We start from the raw sequence: 19,749 nt of genomic DNA on the forward strand, positions 1-19,749 counted from the left end.
GCCGAAAAGGCCAGAGGACTCTTTGGCTTGTTTCCAGCGCCCCCGTACCTCAGGCCAAAAGAGGTACTGCAGGCCTATGTTTGGCTTTTCTCGGCTCCTGCGCCCCCTGTACCTCAGGCCAAATAAGGTACTGCAGGCCATTTTAGCTTGATTTCTAAATAAACAAAGAAAAGCCGCGCCACAGAAACAGTCTATTTGGGTACACAGTCTGTGAGAGTATAGTTAGTCTGTAATTGATTGGATGGTAATTGTATATTCATGGATTGATTCGGATACACTCCTGACAATGATGGCTCCTACAGTCCACAACCCAGTGATGCAATATACAAAGTGACCCTCCCCCGGAAAGAGAAGCCGCTAGGCAAGCAGTTAGGGCGGATGGCTAAAACCCAGCCCAGGCCTTTAGTCCTTGAAGTTTTCACCAGGAAGCCCTCCGTCCTCCGAGTGTGATATTCTCAGCTCCACCGTTTAGATGCAAACAAGAGAAGAAGCGCACATAGCGTGATACTGCGACATACAAATCCTGGCACTGCGACATACAAATCCTGGCACTGCGACATACAAATCCTGGCACTGCGACATACAAATCCTGGCACTGCGACATACAAATCCTGGCACTGCGACATACAAATCCTGGCACTGCGACATACAAATCCTGGCACTGCGACATACAAATCCTGGCACTGCGACATACAAATCCTGGCACTGCGACATACAAATCCTGGCACTGGTAACTCTAACAGTCCGCACCACCTAGCGACAACTGTGCATAAAGTGACCCTCCGCCGGACACAGAGGCCGCTTACCAGAAGGCAAACGGTTCAGGCGGATGGCTATGACCCAGCCCAGGCCTTTACTCCTTGTGGTGGGAAGTCCTCCGTCCCCTAAGCGTGAAGTTTTCAACTCCCCCGTTTAGATGTGAAAAGGAAAGCGCACATAGCGTAACTCTGAGACAGTACTTCTAATTAAAAAAGGATAAAAATATACTCACAATATGTTGCCAGCCGGCATAACAGGAGCCCTCTCCTTGGCGCGGTGACGTCATAGCCATCCGCCTGAACCGTTTGCCTTCTGGTAAGCGGCCTCTGTGTCCGGCGGAGGGTCACTTTATGCACAGTTGTCACTAGGTGGTGCGGACTGTTAGAGTTACCAGTGCCAGGATTTGTATGTCGCAGTGCCAGGATTTGTATGTCGCAGTGCCAGGATTTGTATGTCGCAGTGCCAGGATTTGTATGTCGCAGTGCCAGGATTTGTATGTCGCAGTGCCAGGATTTGTATGTCGCAGTGCCAGGATTTGTATGTCGCAGTGCCAGGATTTGTATGTCGCAGTGCCAGGATTTGTATGTCGCAGTATCACGCTTTGTGCGCTTCTTCTCTTGTTTGCATCTAAACGGTGGAGCTGAGAATATCACACTCGGAGGACGGAGGGCTTCCCACTTCAAGGAGTAAAGGCCTGGGCTGGGTGATAGCCATCCGCCCTAACTGCTTGCCTAGCGGCTTCTCTTTCCGGGGGAGGGTCACTTTGTATATTGCATCACTGGGTTGTGGACTGTAGGAGCCATCATTGTCAGGACTGATCCGAATCAATCCATGAATATACAATTACCATCCAATCAATTACGGACTAACTATACTCTCACAGACTGTGTACCCAAATAGACTGTTTTGTGGCGCGGCTTTTCTTTGTTTATTTTTCCTTTGTGATTCACACGCCAGCTGCTGCCTAGGGTCAGAGGGGGGGGGGGGGGACACCAGCGCGGTTTTTGTTTTGTGTGTTAGCTTGATTTCTGCTTGTCTTGCGAGTCAACACTCACAAACCGAGTCAGAATTAAAAAAAAAAAAAAGTTGCTTGCAAATCAAAACGCTCTTAAACTGAGGTTCCATTATTATAATGTGACACTGATGGGCACTGAAGAGGCCGCAATGATGACACCCCTGACTCTGCGAGCAAGCTGAAGATTGTTCCGTCCGAATCAGCGACCCGTCATATTCGGTAACGGAAGCGACGCCCTAAAATAAAAAATTGTGCCTTTTATAGTACAAAAAGAGCAAATCTCTCCGTCACACAAAATGACCCCCTTACAGGAGCGATTATGTTTTTTTACCCCCCATTATGTTACTAAACCTCTCAGGCCTGGGTCACACCTCTGTGTTTTTGTAGAAACGCACTTCAGATCATTTCCATGTCTTCCTGTGGGACGCGGTCACATCCTGGATTTTTCTCTTCCATTCATAGACGGACACAGCCTTCTTTGACAGTAGGGTTATATCCGCTTTCACTAGGAGAAGGAGGCTGTGTCCGTCTATGAATGGAAGAGAAATGGATTTTACGGGGAGTACAAAAATCCTATTTTTTTCAGCTGCTACGTATTTGGAAAGGGGCGGAGACTTGTACTATTTAGTTTTTTTAGTTCCCTAGACTTCAACGGAGAAGCTGCAGAAAAGCATTTTTGCGGCAATTTGTGTTTTTTAATCGGCCCGACAACAAATTGGGCCAAAAAAATGCAAATCGCCGCAAAATTCCTTTTTTCTTTTTAAGGTTATTAATCGAAACAATAATCGGCCAACTAATCGATTCTGAAAACAATCATTGCAGCCCTAGTGCCCGGCTCCACCCAGCTTACCTGCCTCTGCTGCCAGCGCGTTTCGCTTCCGGGAGCGACACCTCTTCATTCCGAGGTACCTGGGCAATGCCCGAGGTCAGTGTAACCCTATATACAGGCGAGTATCGCAGGCCCCTCCCATGTGTAGACGGGCGAATATAGCAGGCTCCTCCCATGTGTAGACGGGCGAGTATCACAGGCTCCTCCCATGTGTAGACGGGCGAGTATCGCAGGCTCCTCCCATGTGTAGACGGGCGAGTATCGCAGGCTCCTCCCATGTGTAGACGGGCGAGTATCGCAGGCTCCTCCCATGTATATACAGGCGAGTATCGCAGGCTCCTCCCATGTGTAGACGGGCGAGTATCGCAGGCTCCTCCCATGTGTAGACGGGCGAGTATCGCAGGCTCCTCCCATGTGTAGACGGGCGAGTATCGCAGGCCCCTCCCATGTATAGACGGGCGAGTATCGCAGGCTCCTCCCATGTGTAGACGGGCGAGTATCGCAGGCTCCTCCCATGTGTAGACGGGCGAGTATCGGAGGCTCCTCCCATGTATATGCGGGCGAGTATCGCAGGCTCCTCCCATGTGTAGACGGGCGAGGATCGCAGGCTCCTCCCATGTGTAGACGGGCGAGTATCGCAGGCTCCTCCCATGTGTAGACGGGCGAGTATCGCAGGCTCCTCCCATGTGTAGACGGGCGAGTATCGCAGGCTCCTCCCATGTATAGACAGGCGAGTATCGCAGGCCCCTCCCATGTGTAGACGGGCGAGTATTGCAGGCTCCTCCCATGTATAGACAGGCGAGTATCGCAGGCTCCTCCCATGTATAAACGGGTGAGTATCGCAGGCTCCTCCCATGTATATGCAGGCGAGTATCGCAGGCCCCTCCCATGTGTAGACAGGCGAGTATCGCAGGCTCCTCCCATGTATATGCAGGCGAGTATCGCAGGCCCCTCCCATGTATAGACGGGCGAGTATCGCAGGCCCCTCCCATGTGTAGACGGGCGAGGATCGCAGGCTCCTCCCATGTGTAGACGGGCGAGGATCGCAGGCTCCTCCCATGTGTAGACGGGCGAGGATCGCAGGCTCCTCCCATGTGTAGACGGGCGAGGATCGCAGGCTCCTCCCATGTGTAGACGGGCGAGGATCGCAGGCTCCTCCCATGTGTAGACGGGCAAGGATCGCAGGCTCCTCCCATGTGTAGACGGGCGAGGATCGCATTCTCCTCCCATGTGTAGACGGGCGAGGATCGCAGGCTCCTCCCATGTGTAGACGGGCGAGTATCGCAGGCTCCTCCCATGTGTAGACGGGCGAGTATCGCAGGCTCCTCCCATGTGTAGACGGGCGAGTATCGCAGGCTCCTCCCATGTGTAGACGGGCGAGTATCGCAGGCCCCTCCCATGTGAAGACGGGCGAGGATCGCAGGCCCCTCCCATGTGTAGACGGGCGAGTATCGCAGGCTCCTCCCATGTGTAGACGGGCGAGTATCGCAGGCTCCTCCCATGTGTAGACGGGCGAGTATCGCAGGCCCCTCCCATGTGTAGACGGGCGAGGATCGCAGGCTCCTCCCATGTGTAGACGGGCGAGTATCGGAGGCTCCTCCCATGTGTAGACGGGCGAGGATCGCAGACTCCTCCCATGTGTAGACGGGCGAGGATCGCAGGCTCCTCCCATGTGTAGACGGGCGAGGATCGCAGGCTCCTCCCATGTGTAGACGGGCGAGTATCGCAGGCTCCTCCCATGTGTAGACGGGCGAGTATCGCAGGCCCCTCCCATGTGTAGACGGTCGAGTATCGCAGGCCCCTCCCATGTATAGACGGGCGAGTATCGCAGGCCCCTCCCATGTGTAGACGGGCGAGGATCGCAGGCTCCTCCCATGTGTAGACGGGCGAGTATCGCAGGCTCCTCCCATGTGTAGACGGGCGAGTATCGCAGGCTCCTCCCATGTGTAGACGGGCGAGGATCGCAGGCTCCTCCCATGTGTAGACGGGCGGGTATCGCAGGCTCCTCCCATGTGTAGACGGGCGAGTATCGCAGGCTCCTCCCATGTATAGACGGGCGAGTATCGCAGGCTCCTCCCATGTATAGACGGGCGAGTATCGCAGGCTCCTCCCATGTGTAGACGGGCGAGTATCGCAGGCTCCTCCCATGTGTAGACGGGCGAGGATCGCAGGCTCCTCCCATGTGTAGACGGGCGAGGATCGCAGGCTCCTCCCATGTGTAGACGGGCGAGGATCGCAGGCTCCTCCCATGTGTAGACGGGCGAGTATCGCAGGCTCCTCCCATGTGTAGACGGGCGAAGATCGCAGGCTCCTCCCATGTATAAACGGGTGAGGATCGCAGGCTCCTCCCATGTATATACAGGCGAGTATCGCAGGCCCCTCCCATGTGTAGACGGGCGAGTATCGCAGGCTCCTCCCATGTATAGACAGGCGAGTATCGCAGGCTCCTCCCATGTATAAACGGGTGAGTATCGCAGGCTCCTCCCATGTATATGCAGGCGAGTATTGGAGGCTCCTCCCATGTATATGCAGGCGAGTATCGCAGGCCCCTCCCATGTATAGACGGGCGAGGATCGCAGGCTCCTCCCATGTGTAGACGGGCGAGGATCGCAGGCTCCTCCCATGTGTAGACGGGCGAGGATCGCAGGCTCCTCCCATGTGTAGACGGGCGAAGATCGCAGGCTCCTCCCATGTGTAGACGGGCGAAGATCGCAGGCTCCTCCCATGTGTAGACGGGCGAGGATCGCAGGCTCCTCCCATGTGTAGACGGGCGAGGATCGCAGGCTCCTCCCATGTGTAGACGGGCGAGGATCGCAGGCTCCTCCCATGTGTACACGGGCGAATATAGCAGGCTCCTCCCATGTGTACACGGGCGAGTATCGCAGGCTCCTCCCATGTGTACACGGGCGAGTATCGGAGGCTCCTCCCATGTATATGCAGGCGAGTATCGGAGGCTCCTCCCATGTATATGCGGGCGAGTATTGCAGGCTCCTCCCATGTGTAGACGGGCGAGGATCGCAGGCTCCTCCCATGTGTAGACGGGCGAGTATCGCAGGCTCCTCCCATGTGTAGACGGGCGGGTATCGGAGGCTCCTCCCATGTGTAGACGGGCGAGTATCGCAGGCTCCTCCCATGTGTAGACGGGCGAGGATCGCAGGCTCCTCCCATGTATAGACAGGCGAGTATCGCAGGCTCCTCCCATGTGTAGACAGGCGCGTATCGCAGGCTCCTCCCATGTGTAGACAGGCGAGTATCGCAGGCTCCTCCCATGTATATGCAGGCGAGTATCGCAGGCTCCTCCCATGTGTAGACGGGCGAGTATCGCAGGCTCCTCCCATGTGTAGACGGGCGAGTATCGCAGGCTCCTCCCATGTGTAGACGGGCGAGTATCGCAGGCTCCTCCCATGTGTAGACGGGCGAGGATCGCAGGCTCCTCCCATGTGTAGACGGGCGAGGATCGCAGGCTCCTCCCATGTGTAGACGGGCGAGTATCGCAGGCTCCTCCCATGTATATGCAGGAGAGTATCGGAGGCTCCTCCCATGTATATGCGGGCGAGGATCGCAGGCTCCTCCCATGTGTAGACGGGCGAGGATCGCAGGCTCCTCCCATGTGTAGACGGGCGAGGATCGCAGGCTCCTCCCATGTGTAGACGGGCGAGGATCGCAGGCTCCTCCCATGTGTAGACGGGCGAGGATCGCAGGCTCCTCCCATGTGTAGACGGGCGAGGATCGCAGGCTCCTCCCATGTGTAGACGGGCGAGTATCGCAGGCTCCTCCCATGTGTAGACGGGCGAGGATCGCAGGCTCCTCCCATGTGTAGACGGGCGAGGATCGCAGGCTCCTCCCATGTGTAGACGGGCGAGGATCGCAGGCTCCTCCCATGTGTAGACGGGCGAGTATCGCAGGCTCCTCCCATGTGTAGACGGGCGAGTATCGGAGGCTCCTCCCATGTGTAGACGGGCGAGTATCGCAGGCTCCTCCCATGTGTAGACGGGCGAGCATCGCAGGCTCCTCCCATGTGTAGACGGGCGAGCATCGCAGGCTCCTCCCATGTGTAGACGGGCGAGTATCGCAGGCTCCTCCCATGTGCAGACGGGCGAGTATCGCAGGCTCCTCCCATGTGTAGACGGGCGAGTATCGCAGGCTCCTCCCATGTGTAGACGGGCGAGTATCGGAGGCTCCTCCCATGTGTAGACGGGCGAGTATCGCAGGCTCCTCCCATGTGTAGACGGGCGAGCATCGCAGGCTCCTCCCATGTGTAGACGGGCGAGAATCGCAGGCTCCTCCCATGTGCAGACGGGCGAGTATCGCAGGCTCCTCCCATGTGTAGACGGGCGAGTATCGCAGGCTCCTCCCATGTGTAGACGGGCGAGTATCGGAGGCTCCTCCCATGTGTAGACGGGCGAGTATCGGAGGCTCCTCCCATGTGTAGACGGGCGAGTATCGGAGGCTCCTCCCATGTGTAGACGGGCGAGTATCGCAGGCTCCTCCCATGTATAGACAGGCGAGTATCGCAGGCTCCTCCCATGTGTAGACAGGCGAGTATCGCAGGCTCCTCCCATGTGTAGACGGGCGAGTATCGCAGGCTCCTCCCATGTATAGACGGGCGAGTATCGCAGGCTCCTCCCATGTATATGCAGGCGAGTATCGCAGGCTCCTCCCATGTGTAGACGGGCGAGTATCGCAGGCTCCTCCCATGTGTAGACGGGCGAGGATCGCAGGCTCCTCCCATGTGTAGACGGGCGAGTATCGGAGGCTCCTCCCATGTGTAGACGGGCGAGTTTTGCAGGCTCCTCCCATGTGTAGACGGGCGAGTTTTGCAGGCTCCTCCCATGTGTAGACGGGCGAGGATCGCAGGCTCCTCCCATGTGTAGACGGGCGAGGATCGCAGGCTCCTCCCATGTGTAGACGGGCGAGTATCGCAGGCTCCTCCCATGTGTAGACGGGCGAGTATCGCAGGCTCCTCCCATGTGTAGACGGGCGAGTATCGCAGGCTCCTCCCATGTGTAGACGGGCGAGTATCGGAGGCTCCTCCCATGTGTAGACGGGCGAGTATCGGAGGCTCCTCCCATGTGTAGACGGGCAAGTATCGCAGGCTCCTCCCATGTGTAGACGGGCGAGCATCGCAGGCTCCTCCCATGTATAGACAGGTGAGTATCGCAGGCTCCTCCCATGTGTAGACAGGCGCGTATCGCAGGCTCCTCCCATGTGTAGACAGGCGAGTATCGCAGGCTCCTCCCATGTATATGCAGGCGAGTATCGCAGGCTCCTCCCATGTGTAGACGGGCGAGTATCGCAGGCTCCTCCCATGTGTAGACGGGCGAGTATCGCAGGCTCCTCCCATGTGTAGACGGGCGAGTATCGCAGGCTCCTCCCATGTGTAGACGGGCGAGCATCGCAGGCTCCTCCCATGTATAGACAGGTGAGTATCGCAGGCTCCTCCCATGTGTAGACAGGCGCGTATCGCAGGCTCCTCCCATGTGTAGACAGGCGAGTATCGCAGGCTCCTCCCATGTATATGCAGGCGAGTATCGCAGGCTCCTCCCATGTGTAGACGGGCGAGTATCGCAGGCTCCTCCCATGTGTAGACGGGCGAGTATCGCAGGCTCCTCCCATGTGTAGACGGGCGAGTATCGCAGGCTCCTCCCATGTGTAGACGGGCGAGTATCGCAGGCTCCTCCCATGTGTAGACGGGCGAGGATCGCAGGCTCCTCCCATGTGTAGACGGGCGAGTATCGCAGGCTCCTCCCATGTGTAGACGTGCGAGTATCGGAGGCTCCTCCCATGTGTAGACAGGTGAGTATCGCAGGCTCCTCCCATGTGTAGACAGGCGCGTATCGCAGGCTCCTCCCATGTGTAGACGGGCGAGGATCGCAGGCTCCTCCCATGTGTAGACGGGCGCGTATCGCAGGCTCCTCCCATGTATAGACGGGCGCGTATCGCAGGCTCCTCCCATGTGTAGACGGTCGCGTATCGCAGGCTCCTCCCATGTATAGACAGGCGAGTATCGCAGGCTCCTCCCATGTGTAGACAGGCGCGTATCGCAGGCTCCTCCCATGTGTAGACAGGCGAGTATCGCAGGCTCCTCCCATGTATATGCAGGCGAGTATCGCAGGCTCCTCCCATGTGTAGACGGGCGAGTATCGCAGGCTCCTCCCATGTGTAGACGGGCGAGTATCGCAGGCTCCTCCCATGTGTAGACGGGCGAGTATCGCAGGCTCCTCCCATGTGTAGACGGGCGAGGATCGCAGGCTCCTCCCATGTGTAGACGGGCGAGTATCGCAGGCTCCTCCCATGTGTAGACGGGCGAGTATCGCAGGCTCCTCCCATGTGTAGACGGGCGAGTATCGGAGGCTCCTCCCATGTGTAGACAGGTGAAACTTGAACAATGAGAATATTGTGCAAAAGTTGATTTATCTCACATAAAAGGTGAAAGTGACACATGAGACCCATTCCAGGGAAAGCAGGAGAGTCCCGGCCGGGATTTGTCATCTTTGTGACTTCCAGATCCTGAGAACCCCAAATCCACAATCTCCGAAAATTCCATCCAATCAACAAATCACGGAATGTACAGAGAAGGATGTGGGACCGGTGAGAAGTAAACGCTGCGTATGTACTCAGGACTTGGCTGGGGCCCCGAAATTGGGGTCACTGGTAGAAATTATAACCCCCCACATTGGGGTCACTGGTAGAAATTATAACCCCCCACATTGGGGTCACTGGCCGGCCACATTGGGGGGTTATTACTGATCAGTGTCCCCCCCCCCCCCATAATAAAAAGCTTTTTTTCTGCAGCAGCCAAGAAATTCAAACAAATGATTTCCTATCACGTGTCATCACAGCCTATATAAAGCAGTGAGGTCACAGTGGGCAGAGTCACATGACAACAGAAGCCCAGATGTTTCAGCAGTGGGAGGAGTCTTGTGTCATCACAGCCTATATAAAGCAGTGAGGTCACAGTGGGCAGAGTCACATGACAACAGAAGCCCAGCTGTTTCAGCAGTGGGAGGAGTCTTGTGTCATCACAGCCTATATAAAGCAGTGAGGTCACAGTGGGCAGAGTCACATGACAACAGAAGCCCAGCTGTTTCAGCAGTGGGAGGAGTCTTGTGTCATCACAGCCTATATAAAGCAGTGAGGTCACAGTGGGCAGAGTCACATGACAACAGAAGCCCAGATGTTTCAGCAGTGGGAGGAGTCTTGTGTCATCACAGCCTATATAAAGCAGTGCTCGGGGGTGGAGCTCAGACTGCGGTAGAGATCGGAGAGAGAAGGAAGGAGTTTTATATTCTCTGCAGTTTTTCCTCGTTATTTGATAATATAATAATGTGGATGATTTGGGTAACGAGCGTTTCTCAGACGCGTAATCTTCTGAACACCAACAAAGAAGGAAATCTATTTGTCAGGCTGGGAGTTTGGATCTTCCAGCACCTGAAATTCCCACCGATCTTTGCTATTGGTAAGTCACCCCCTCCCCCCACACACACATATATATATATATATATATACACAGCATATATAAATATATATACGGTATACGCCGATAAATACGGTACATTTAACATGAGAGTCTATGGAAGGGGTGCCCAGTTTTGAAAAATCGGTGCTCCCCCACCATAGGTCTCCCAGACAACAAACTTTGTACACTTGTAGAGGGAGAGTGGGGCTACATGTGTGCCAAGTTCCGGGTCCAGGGGATCTACGACCGGGCTAGTCCTCCTCTCCAACACTAACATTGGGGCCAGGGGGGCCAAGAAACTCTACAGAGACTGGCAGCTGCTCTATGAGTCTGGTAAGAGGCAGACACACCTCCATCCAATCACAGAGAGGCAGACACACCTCCATCCAATCACAGAGAGGCAGACACACCTCCATCCAATCACAGAGAGGCAGACACACCTCCATCCAATCACAGAGAGACGGGCACACCTCCATCCAATCAGAGAGACGGGCACACCTCCATCCAATCACAGAGAGACGGGCACACCTCCATCCAATCACAGAGAGACGGGCACACCTCATACAATCACAGAGAGACAGGCACACCTCCATCCAATCACAGAGAGGCAGACACACCTCCATCCAATCACAGAGAGACAGACACACCTCCATCCAATCACAGAGAGACGGGCACACCTCCATCCAATCACAGAGAGACGGGCACACCTCCATCCAATCACAGAGAGACGGGCACACCTCATACAATCACAGAGAGACAGGCACACCTCCATCCAATCACAGAGAGACGGGCACACCTCCATCCAATCACAGAGAGACAGACACACCTCCATCCAATCACAGAGAGACGGGCACACCTCATACAATCACAGAGAGACGGGCACACCTCATACAATCACAGAGAGACAGACACACCTCCATCCAATCACAGAGAGACGGGCACACCTCCATCCAATCACAGAGAGACGGGCACACCTCCATCCAATCACAGAGAGACAGACACACCTCCATCCAATCACAGAGAGACGGGCACACCTCCATCCAATCACAGAGAGACAGACACACCTCCATCCAATCACAGAGAGACAGACACACCTCCATCCAATCACAGAGAGACGGGCACACCTCCATCCAATCACAGAGAGACGGGCACACCTCCATCCAATCACAGAGAGACAGACACACCTCCATCCAATCACAGAGAGACGGGCACACCTCATACAATCACAGAGAGACAGACACACCTCCATCCAATCACAGAGAGACAGACACACCTCCATCCAATCACAGAGAGACAGGCACAATCCTCCATGTGATTGCAGTCGGGGGAGGATTGGCCTGTAGGAGGAGCTCTGCAAACATTACAGCAGGTTGGATGTAGCGGTACATTCATAGACAGACTGGTAGGCCCCTCCCCTCTGTGTCTCCCCTCCCCCCACCCCCTCTGTGTCTCCCCTCCCCCCTCCGATCCCCGGCGCTGAGCCTCAGGAAAGGAAAGTTGGGTCCGGAAATGTGACGTCCAACAGCCTCAGATAAATCTGGATGAGAGGCGATGACTGCCAAGGGGTGAGTGAGCTCACCATCCATCCCTGTCTGTGACTGAAGTCTCCTTCCTCAATGCCAGGCGCTCCCCCTGCCCCCTCCTATGCCAGGCACTCCCCCGCCCCCTCCAATGCCAGGCACTCCCCCGCCCCCTCCAATGCCAGGCACTCCCCTCCTCAATACCAGGAACTCCCCCCGCCCCCTCCAATGCCAGGCACTCCCCCCGCCCCCTCCTATGCCAGGCACTCCCCCGCCCCCTCCAATGCCAGGCACTCCCCTCCTCAATACCAGGAACTCCCCCCGCCCCCTCCAATGCCAGGCACTCCCCCCGCCCCCTCCAATGCCAGGCTCTCCTCCCCGCCCCCTCCAATGCCAGGCGCTCCCCACGCCCCCTCCAATACCAGGCACTCCCCCGCCGCCTCCAATGCCAGGCGCTCCCCCCCGCCCCCTCCAATGCCAGGCACTCCCCCGCCGCCTCCAATACCAGGCGCTCCCCACGCCCCCTCCAATACCAGGCACTCCCCCGCCGCCTCCAATGCCAGGCGCTCCCCCCCGCCCCCTCCAATGCCAGGCGCTCCCCCGCCGCCTCCAATGCCAGGCACTCCCCCCCGCCCCCTCCAATGCCAGGCGCTCTCCCCCGCCCCCTCCAATGCCAGGCTCTCCCCCCCGCCCCCTCCAATGCCAGGCGCTCCCCCCGCCCCCTCCAATACCAGGCACTCCCCCGCCGCCTCCAATGCCAGGCGCTCCCCCCCCGCCCCCTCCAATGCCAGGCACTCCCCCGCCGCCTCCAATACCAGGCGCTCCCCACGCCCCCTCCAATACCAGGCACTCCCCCGCCACCTCCAATGCCAGGCGCTCCCCCCCGCCCCCTCCAATGAAAGGCGCTCCCCCCGCCGCCTCCAATGCCAGGCACTCCCCCCCGCCCCCTCCAATGCCAGGCGCTCTCCCCCGCCCCCTCCAATACCAGGCTCTCCCCCCCGCCCCCTCCAATGCCAGGCGCTCCCCCCGCCCCCTCCAATGCCAGGCACTCCCCCGCCGCCCCCTCCAATGCCAGGAACTCCCCCCCGCCCCCTCCAATGCCAGGCACTCCTCGCGCCCCCTCCAATGCCAGGCACTCCCCCCCGCCCCCTCCAATACCAGGCACTCCCCCGCCCCCTCCAATGCCAGGCACTCCCCCCCGCCCCCTCCAATGCCAGGAACTCCCCCCCCGCCCCCTCCAATGCCAGGCACTCCTCGCGCCCCCTCCAATGCCAGGTACTCCCCCCCCGCCCCCTCCAATACCAGGCACTCCCCCGCCCCCTCCAATGCCAGGCACTCCCCCCCCGCCCCCTCCAATGCCAGGAACTCCCCCCGCCCCCTCCAATGCCAGGTGCTCTCCCCGCCCCCTCCAATGCCAGGCACTCCTCCCGCCCCCTCCAATGCCAGGCACTCCTCCCGCCCCCTCCAATGCCAGGCGCTCCCCCACCAATGCCAGGCACTCCCCCCCGCCCCTCCAATGCCAGGTGCTCTCCCCGCCCCCTCCAATGCCAGGCACTCCTCCCGCCCCCTCCAATGCCAGGCGCTCCCCCACCAATGCCAGGCACTCCCCCCCGCCCCTCCAATGCCAGGCGCTCCCCCACCCCCTCCAATGCCAGGCGCTCCCCCCCCCCCCTCCAATGCCAGGCGCTCCCCCCACCCCCTCCAATGCCAGGCGCTCCCCCCACCCCCTCCAATGCCAGGCACTCCTCCCGCCCCCTCCAATGCCAGGCACTCCTCCCGCCCCCTCCAATGCCAGGCGCTCCCCCACCAATGCCAGGCACTCCCCCCCGCCCCTCCAATGCCAGGCGCTCCCCCCGCCCCCTCCAATGCCAGGCGCTCCCCCACCAATGCCAGGCACTCCCCCCCGCCCCTCCAATGCCAGGCGCTCCCCCACCCCCTCCAATGCCAGGCGCTCCCCCCACCCCCTCCAATGCCAGGCGTTCCCCCCGCCCCCTCCAATGCCAGGAACTCCCCCCGCCCCCTCCAATGCCAGGCACTCCCCCCCGCCCCTCCAATGCCAGGCGCTCCCCCACCCCCTCCAATGCCAGGCGTTCCCCCCGCCCCCTCCAATGCCAGGCACTCCCCTTCAATGGCAGGCACTCCCCCCACCCCCTCCAATGCCAGGCACTCTCCCCCACCCCCTCCAATTTCAGACACTTCCCTTCCTCCTGCCCAGGACAATTTTCACCTTTTAATGACAATTACTCCGTCATAAAACACGGAACACATTTTTTTTGCAAATAAGTAATTTTTCTCCTTCACTGATCCCGCCCCCCCCCCCCCCCCCCTTCGAGAGGAAACGCCTCTGATTGGCTCTCCTCCTCTCATGTCAGTGTGAGGAGAGGAATGGAGAGGGAGGAGACTTCTTCATACAGTAAATGGGGGAGGAGACACGAGGGGGAGGAGACTTCTTCATACAGTAAATGAGGGAGGAGACACAAGGGGGAGGAGACTTCTTCATACAGTAAATGGGGGAGGAGACACGAGGGGGAGGGGATGTCGGGGTAACAAACTCCTTGAGGAAGAATAAAGTGACTCCGCCCATCAAGTTGATACATTTATTCTAATATACAGGAAGTGAGAGAGGCGAGTTGTGCGCAGGCGCGGCGTTCTGCGAGATCAGAGTGCAAAGTGCTGTCATGGTAACCCTTCGATGCCCAACGTCCTCCGGGAAGGTGGGAGGGTCCTATAAAGTCTCTTGTCATTGGCTGGGGACGGAGGTGAAGATCCTCAGGCCGTGCATCGACTTTATCTCGTCCCGCAACGCCTGAAAGAGGAAAACTCATCAATGGCGGGAAATGACCCAACAGCTTAGCCCCGCCCCCTTCCTCCTCCCACAACCGTCCATAGACACGCCCCGCCCCCTCCTCTCACAACCGTCTATAGACACGCCCAGCCCCGCCCCCTCCTCCCACAACAGTCCATAGACACGCCCAGCACAACTCAGCCCCACCCCCTCCACAACCGTCCATGGACACGCCCAGCCCCCTCCTCCAACTGTCCATAGACACGCCCAGCACAGATCAGCCCCACCCCTCCTCCCACAACCGTCCATAGACACGCCCCACCCCGTCCTCCCACAACCGTCCATAGACACACCCCGCCCCCTCCTCCCACAACCGTCCATGGACACACCCAGCCCCGCCCCCTCCTCCCACAACCGTCCATAGACACACCCAGCCCCGCCCCCTCCTCCAACCGTCCATAGACACACCCAGCACAGATCAGCCCCACCCGCTCCACAACCATCCATAAACACACCCAGCCCCGCCCCCTCCTCCCACAACCGTCCATAGACACGCCCAGCCCCCTCCTCCCACAACCGTCCATAGACACACCCAGCCCCGCCCCCTCCTCCCACAACCGTCCATAGACACACCCAGCCCCGCCCCCTCCTCCCACAACCGTCCATAGACACACCCAGCCCCACCCCGTCCTCCCACAACCGTCCATAGACACACCCCGCCCCCTCCTCCCACAACCGTCCATGGACACACCCAGCCCCACCCCCTCCTCCCACAACCGTCCATAGACACACCCAGCCCCGCCCCCTCCTCCAACCATCCATAGACACACCCAGCACAGATCAGCCCCACCCCCTCCTCCCACAACCGTCCATGGACACACCCAGCCCCGCCCCCTCCTCCCACAACCGTCCATAGACACACCCAGCCCCACCCCGTGCTCCCACAACCGTCCATAGACACACCCCGCCCCCTCCTCCCACAACCGTCCATGGACACACCCAGCCCCGCCCCCTCCTCCCACAACCGTCCATAGACACACCCAGCCCCGCCCCCTCCTCCAACCGTCCATAGACACACCCAGCACAGATCAGCCCCACCCGCTCCACAACCATCCATAAACACACCCAGCCCCGCCCCCTCCTCCCACAACCGTCCATAGACACGCCCCGCCCCCTCCTCCCACAACCGTCCATAGACACGCCCTGCCCCCCTCCTCCCACAACCGTCCATAGACACGCCCAGCCCTGCCCCCTCCTCCCACAACCGTCCATGGACACACCCAGCCCCGCCCCCTCCTCCAACCGTCCATAGACACACCCAGCACAGATCAGCCCCACCCGCTCCACAACCATCCATAAACACACCCAGCCCCGCCCCCTCCTCCCACAACCGTCCATAGACACGCCCCGCCCCCTCCTCCCACAACCGTCCATAGACACGCCCAGCCCTGCCCCCCTCCTCCCACAACCGTCCATAGACACGCCCAGCCCTGCCCCCTCCTCCCACAACCGTCCATAGACACACCCAGCCCCGCCCCCTCCTCCCACAACCATCCATAAACACACCCAGCCCCGCCCCCTCCTCCCACAACCGTCCATAGACACGCCCCGCCCCCTCCTCCCACAACCGTCCATAGACACGCCCAGCCCTGCCCCCCTCCTCCCACAACCGTCCATAGACACGCCCAGCCCTGCCCCCTCCTCCCACAACCGTCCATAGACACACCCAGCCCCGCCCCCTCCTCCCACAACCGTCCATAGACACGCCCAACCCTGCCCCCTCCTCCCACAACTGTCCATAGACACGCCCAGTACAGATCAGCCCCGCCCCCTCCACAACCGTCCATGAACACACCCAGCCCCATCATCGACTTGAAATTTACAGGTGCGCTAAAAACGCATCACCACCCCTCCTCCAATCATACAAGCTCTGGGCGGGGTGACCCCGCCTCCATTCAGGTCTCACCTCGTTGATCAGGTGATGTTGTTGGACGATTCGTTTCTCCCGGAAATCTTCACTTTCCACATGAATCTCGTACATCGATCCGCATCCGCCTGCAACACATCCAACGCGCCAATCACACGCAGAGAACACGGGGGGGGAGGGGTCTCATGGGGGGGGAGGGGTCTCATGGGAGGGGAGGGGGGAGCACATTGTGGGACTGCAAGACCTCTGATATGACCTGCAGGACCACCCAACACATTGTATGCACAGGGGCCCCGGGCCCCCCGTACACCGGACCTATGTGAGGGCCCCCCCCCATACACCGGACCTATGTGAGGGGCCCCCCCATACACCGGACCTATGTGAGGGGCCCCCCCCATACACCGGACCTATGTGAGGGGCCCCCCCGTACACCGGACCTATGTGAGGGCCCCCCCCCCATACACCGGACCTATGTGAGGGGCCCCCCCCGTACACCGGACCTATGTGAGGGGCCCCCCCGTACACCGGACCTATGTGAGGGCCCCCCCCCATACACCGGACCTATGTGAGGGCCCCCCCCCATACACCGGACCTATGTGAGGGGCCCCCCCCGTACACCGGACCTATGTGAGGGGGCCCCCCGTACACCGGACCTATGTGAGGAGGGGCCCCCCCCATACACCGGACCTATGTGAGGGCCCCCCCCCCGTACACCGGACCTATGTGAGGGGCCCCCCCCCGTACACCGGACCTATGTGAGGGCCCCCCCCCGTACACCGGACCTATGTGAGGGCCCCCCCCCATACACCGGACCTATGTGAGGGGGCCCCCCGTACACCGGACCTATGTGAGGGGCCCCCCCGTACACCGGACCTATGTGAGGGGCCCCCCCCGTACACCAGGCCAGGTTTTATAAAACGTTATCAGTTACCTGAAATGTCCACAACACGAACGTGAGCCGCCCGGGGGAATCGATCCTTCAGCACCTGAGCGATCCTCTGTTCCCCCTCCGTCCTCCCCGACACCAAACGCCTGACAGCGACCATCACACCCGCCTGCAAGAGACCAATGTGTGCGACAAGAGAGCGTCAGAGACTGCAGACATAATACAGGAGATGATCAGAGACTGCAGACATGATACAGGAGATGATCAGAGACTGCAGACATAGTACAGGAGATGATCAGAGACTGCAGACATAGTACAGGAGACGGTCAGAGACTGCAGACATAATACAGGAGATGATCAGAGACTGCAGACATAGTACAGGAGATGATCAGAGACTGCAGACATAATACAGGAGATGATCAGAGACTGCAGACATAATACAGGAGATGATCAGAGACTGCAGACATGATACAGGAGATGATCAGAGCCTGCAGACATAGTACAGGAGATGATCAGAGACTGCAGACATAGTACAGGAGATGATCAGAGACTGCAGACATGATACATGAGATGGTCAGAGACTGCAGACATGATACATGAGATGGTCAGAGACTGCAGACATAGTACAGGAGATGGTCAGAGACTGCAGACATAGTACAGGAGATGATCAGAGACTGCAGACATAGTACAGGAGACGGTCAGAGACTGCAGACATAGTACAGGAGATGATCAGAGACTGCAGACATAGTACAGGAGATGATCAGAGACTGCAGACATGATACATGAGATGGTCAGAGACTGCAGACATAGTACAGGAGATGATCAGAGACTGCAGACATAGTACAGGAGATGATCAGAGACTGCAGACATAATACAGGAGATGGTCAGAGACTGCAGACATGATACAGGAGATGATCAGAGACTGCAGACATAATACAGGAGATGGTCAGAGACTGCAGACATCGTACAGGAGATGGTCAGAGACTGCGGACATAATACAGGAGAGGATCAGAGACTGCAGACATGATACAGGAGATGATCAGAGACTGCAGACATAGTACAGGAGATGATCAGAGACTGCAGACATAATACAGGAGATGATCAGAGACTGCAGACATAGTACAGGAGATGATCAGAGACTGCAGACATAATACAGGAGATGATCAGAGACTGCAGACATAGTACAGGAGATGATCAGAGACTGCAGACATGATACAGGAGATGATCAGAGACTGCAGACATAATACAGGAGATGGTCAGAGACTGCAGACATAATACAGGAGATGATCAGAGACTGCAGACATAGTACAGGAGATGATCAGAGACTGCAGACATAATACAGGAGATGGTCAGAGACTGCAGACATAATACAGGAGATGATCAGAGACTGCAGACATGATACAGGAGATGATCAGAGACTGGAGACATGATACAGGAGATGATCAGAGACTGCAGACATAATACAGGAGATGGTCAGAGACTGCGGACATGATACAGGAGATGGTCAGAGACTGCAGACATAGTACAGGAGATGGTCAGAGACTGCAGACATAGTACAGGAGATGGTCAGAGACTGCAGACATAATACAGGAGATGATCAGAGACTGCAGACATGGTACAGGAGATGATCAGAGACTGCAGACATAGTACAGGAGATGATCAGAGACTGCAGACATAGTACAGGAGATGATCAGAGACTGCAGACATAGTACAGGAGATGATCAGAGACTGCAGACATAATACAGGAGATGGTCAGAGACTGCAGACATAATACAGGAGATGATCAGAGACTGCAGACATAATACAGGAGATGGTCAGAGACTGCAGACATAGTACAGGAGATGATCAGATATGAGGTCCTCTAGTGGCCCCTGAGGGCCACAGCCTCCCCCTCACCTGGCTCCTCTGTAGTTGTCGGGCCGCCCACATCTCTTCTCTCCTCAATGTCAGCGCTCCGCCGCCATATACACAGCCGGGGAGTCGCACACTGATGACGTCACTCGGGGGGTGGACAGAGCGGCCATGTTTGTTGAGGGCGCGGCCAATCCCAGAGCTCAGATTTGTTTTTTTAATAATTGAGTTTTATATTTTTCTATTCTCCGCTTCATTACCGTATTATGGGCGTGTTCTCAGAAAGGATGACGTCATATGGGGCGAATTCTAACGGCGGGGTTGTCGTGGATCGTTACTGTGAGGGCGAAATGACGTCACATCTGTGCGCCTCCCTTTACTGAGAAGAGGAGCCGAATAGCGGCGATCTGATGAATGACCAGCAGGTGGCGCTCCGACCATTGTGACCGCAAGAGGAACACCGAGGCGTTATGTCTGATAACTCCGCCCCCTGTGCTAACTCCGCCCCCTGGTAATAACACCGCCCCCTGTGATAACTCCGCCCCCTGTGATAACACCGCCCCCTAGTGATAACTCCGCCCCCTGTGATAACTCCGCCCCTGGTAATAACACCGCCCTCTGTGATAACTCCGCCCCCTGTGATAACACCGCCCCTAGTGATAACACCGCCCCCTCGTAATAACACCGGCCCCTGTGATAACACCGCCCCCTGTGATAA

The 19,749-nt window shown here is 58.0% G+C and overlaps 1 protein-coding gene across 1 annotated transcript; it reads right to left on the minus strand.

The window, feature by feature from the left end:
- Positions 1-14,165: 14,165 nt before the first annotated feature.
- BOLA3 (bolA family member 3) lies at positions 14,166-19,186 on the minus strand. The gene is made up of 4 exons (XM_040341495.1): positions 19,077-19,186; positions 17,226-17,349; positions 16,334-16,422; positions 14,166-14,388 (listed from the first exon to the last, which is right to left on the minus strand). Exons 1-4 carry the CDS (start codon positions 19,107-19,109, stop codon positions 14,323-14,325), a joined length of 312 nt encoding a protein of 103 aa, XP_040197429.1. The 5' UTR covers positions 19,110-19,186; the 3' UTR covers positions 14,166-14,322.
- Between the last annotated feature and the right edge of the window lie 563 nt (positions 19,187-19,749).

The sequence above is a fragment of the Rana temporaria genome, chromosome 3, assembly GCF_905171775.1.
Source record: "Rana temporaria chromosome 3, aRanTem1.1, whole genome shotgun sequence".
NCBI lineage: Eukaryota > Metazoa > Chordata > Amphibia > Anura > Ranidae > Rana > Rana temporaria.

Excerpts from the sequence above, each read along its gene's own strand:
- BOLA3 (XM_040341495.1), bottom strand. The coding sequence starts at position 19,109 with ATGTGGGCGGCCCGACAACTACAGAGGAGCCAG. Across the intron at positions 17,350-19,076 it reads GACAACTACAGAGGAGCCAG|GCGGGTGTGATGGTCGCTGT; the intron begins GTGAGGGGGAGG and ends GGTCTCTTGCAG. Across the intron at positions 16,423-17,225 it reads TCGTGTTGTGGACATTTCAG|GCGGATGCGGATCGATGTAC; the intron begins GTAACTGATAAC and ends GATGTGTTGCAG.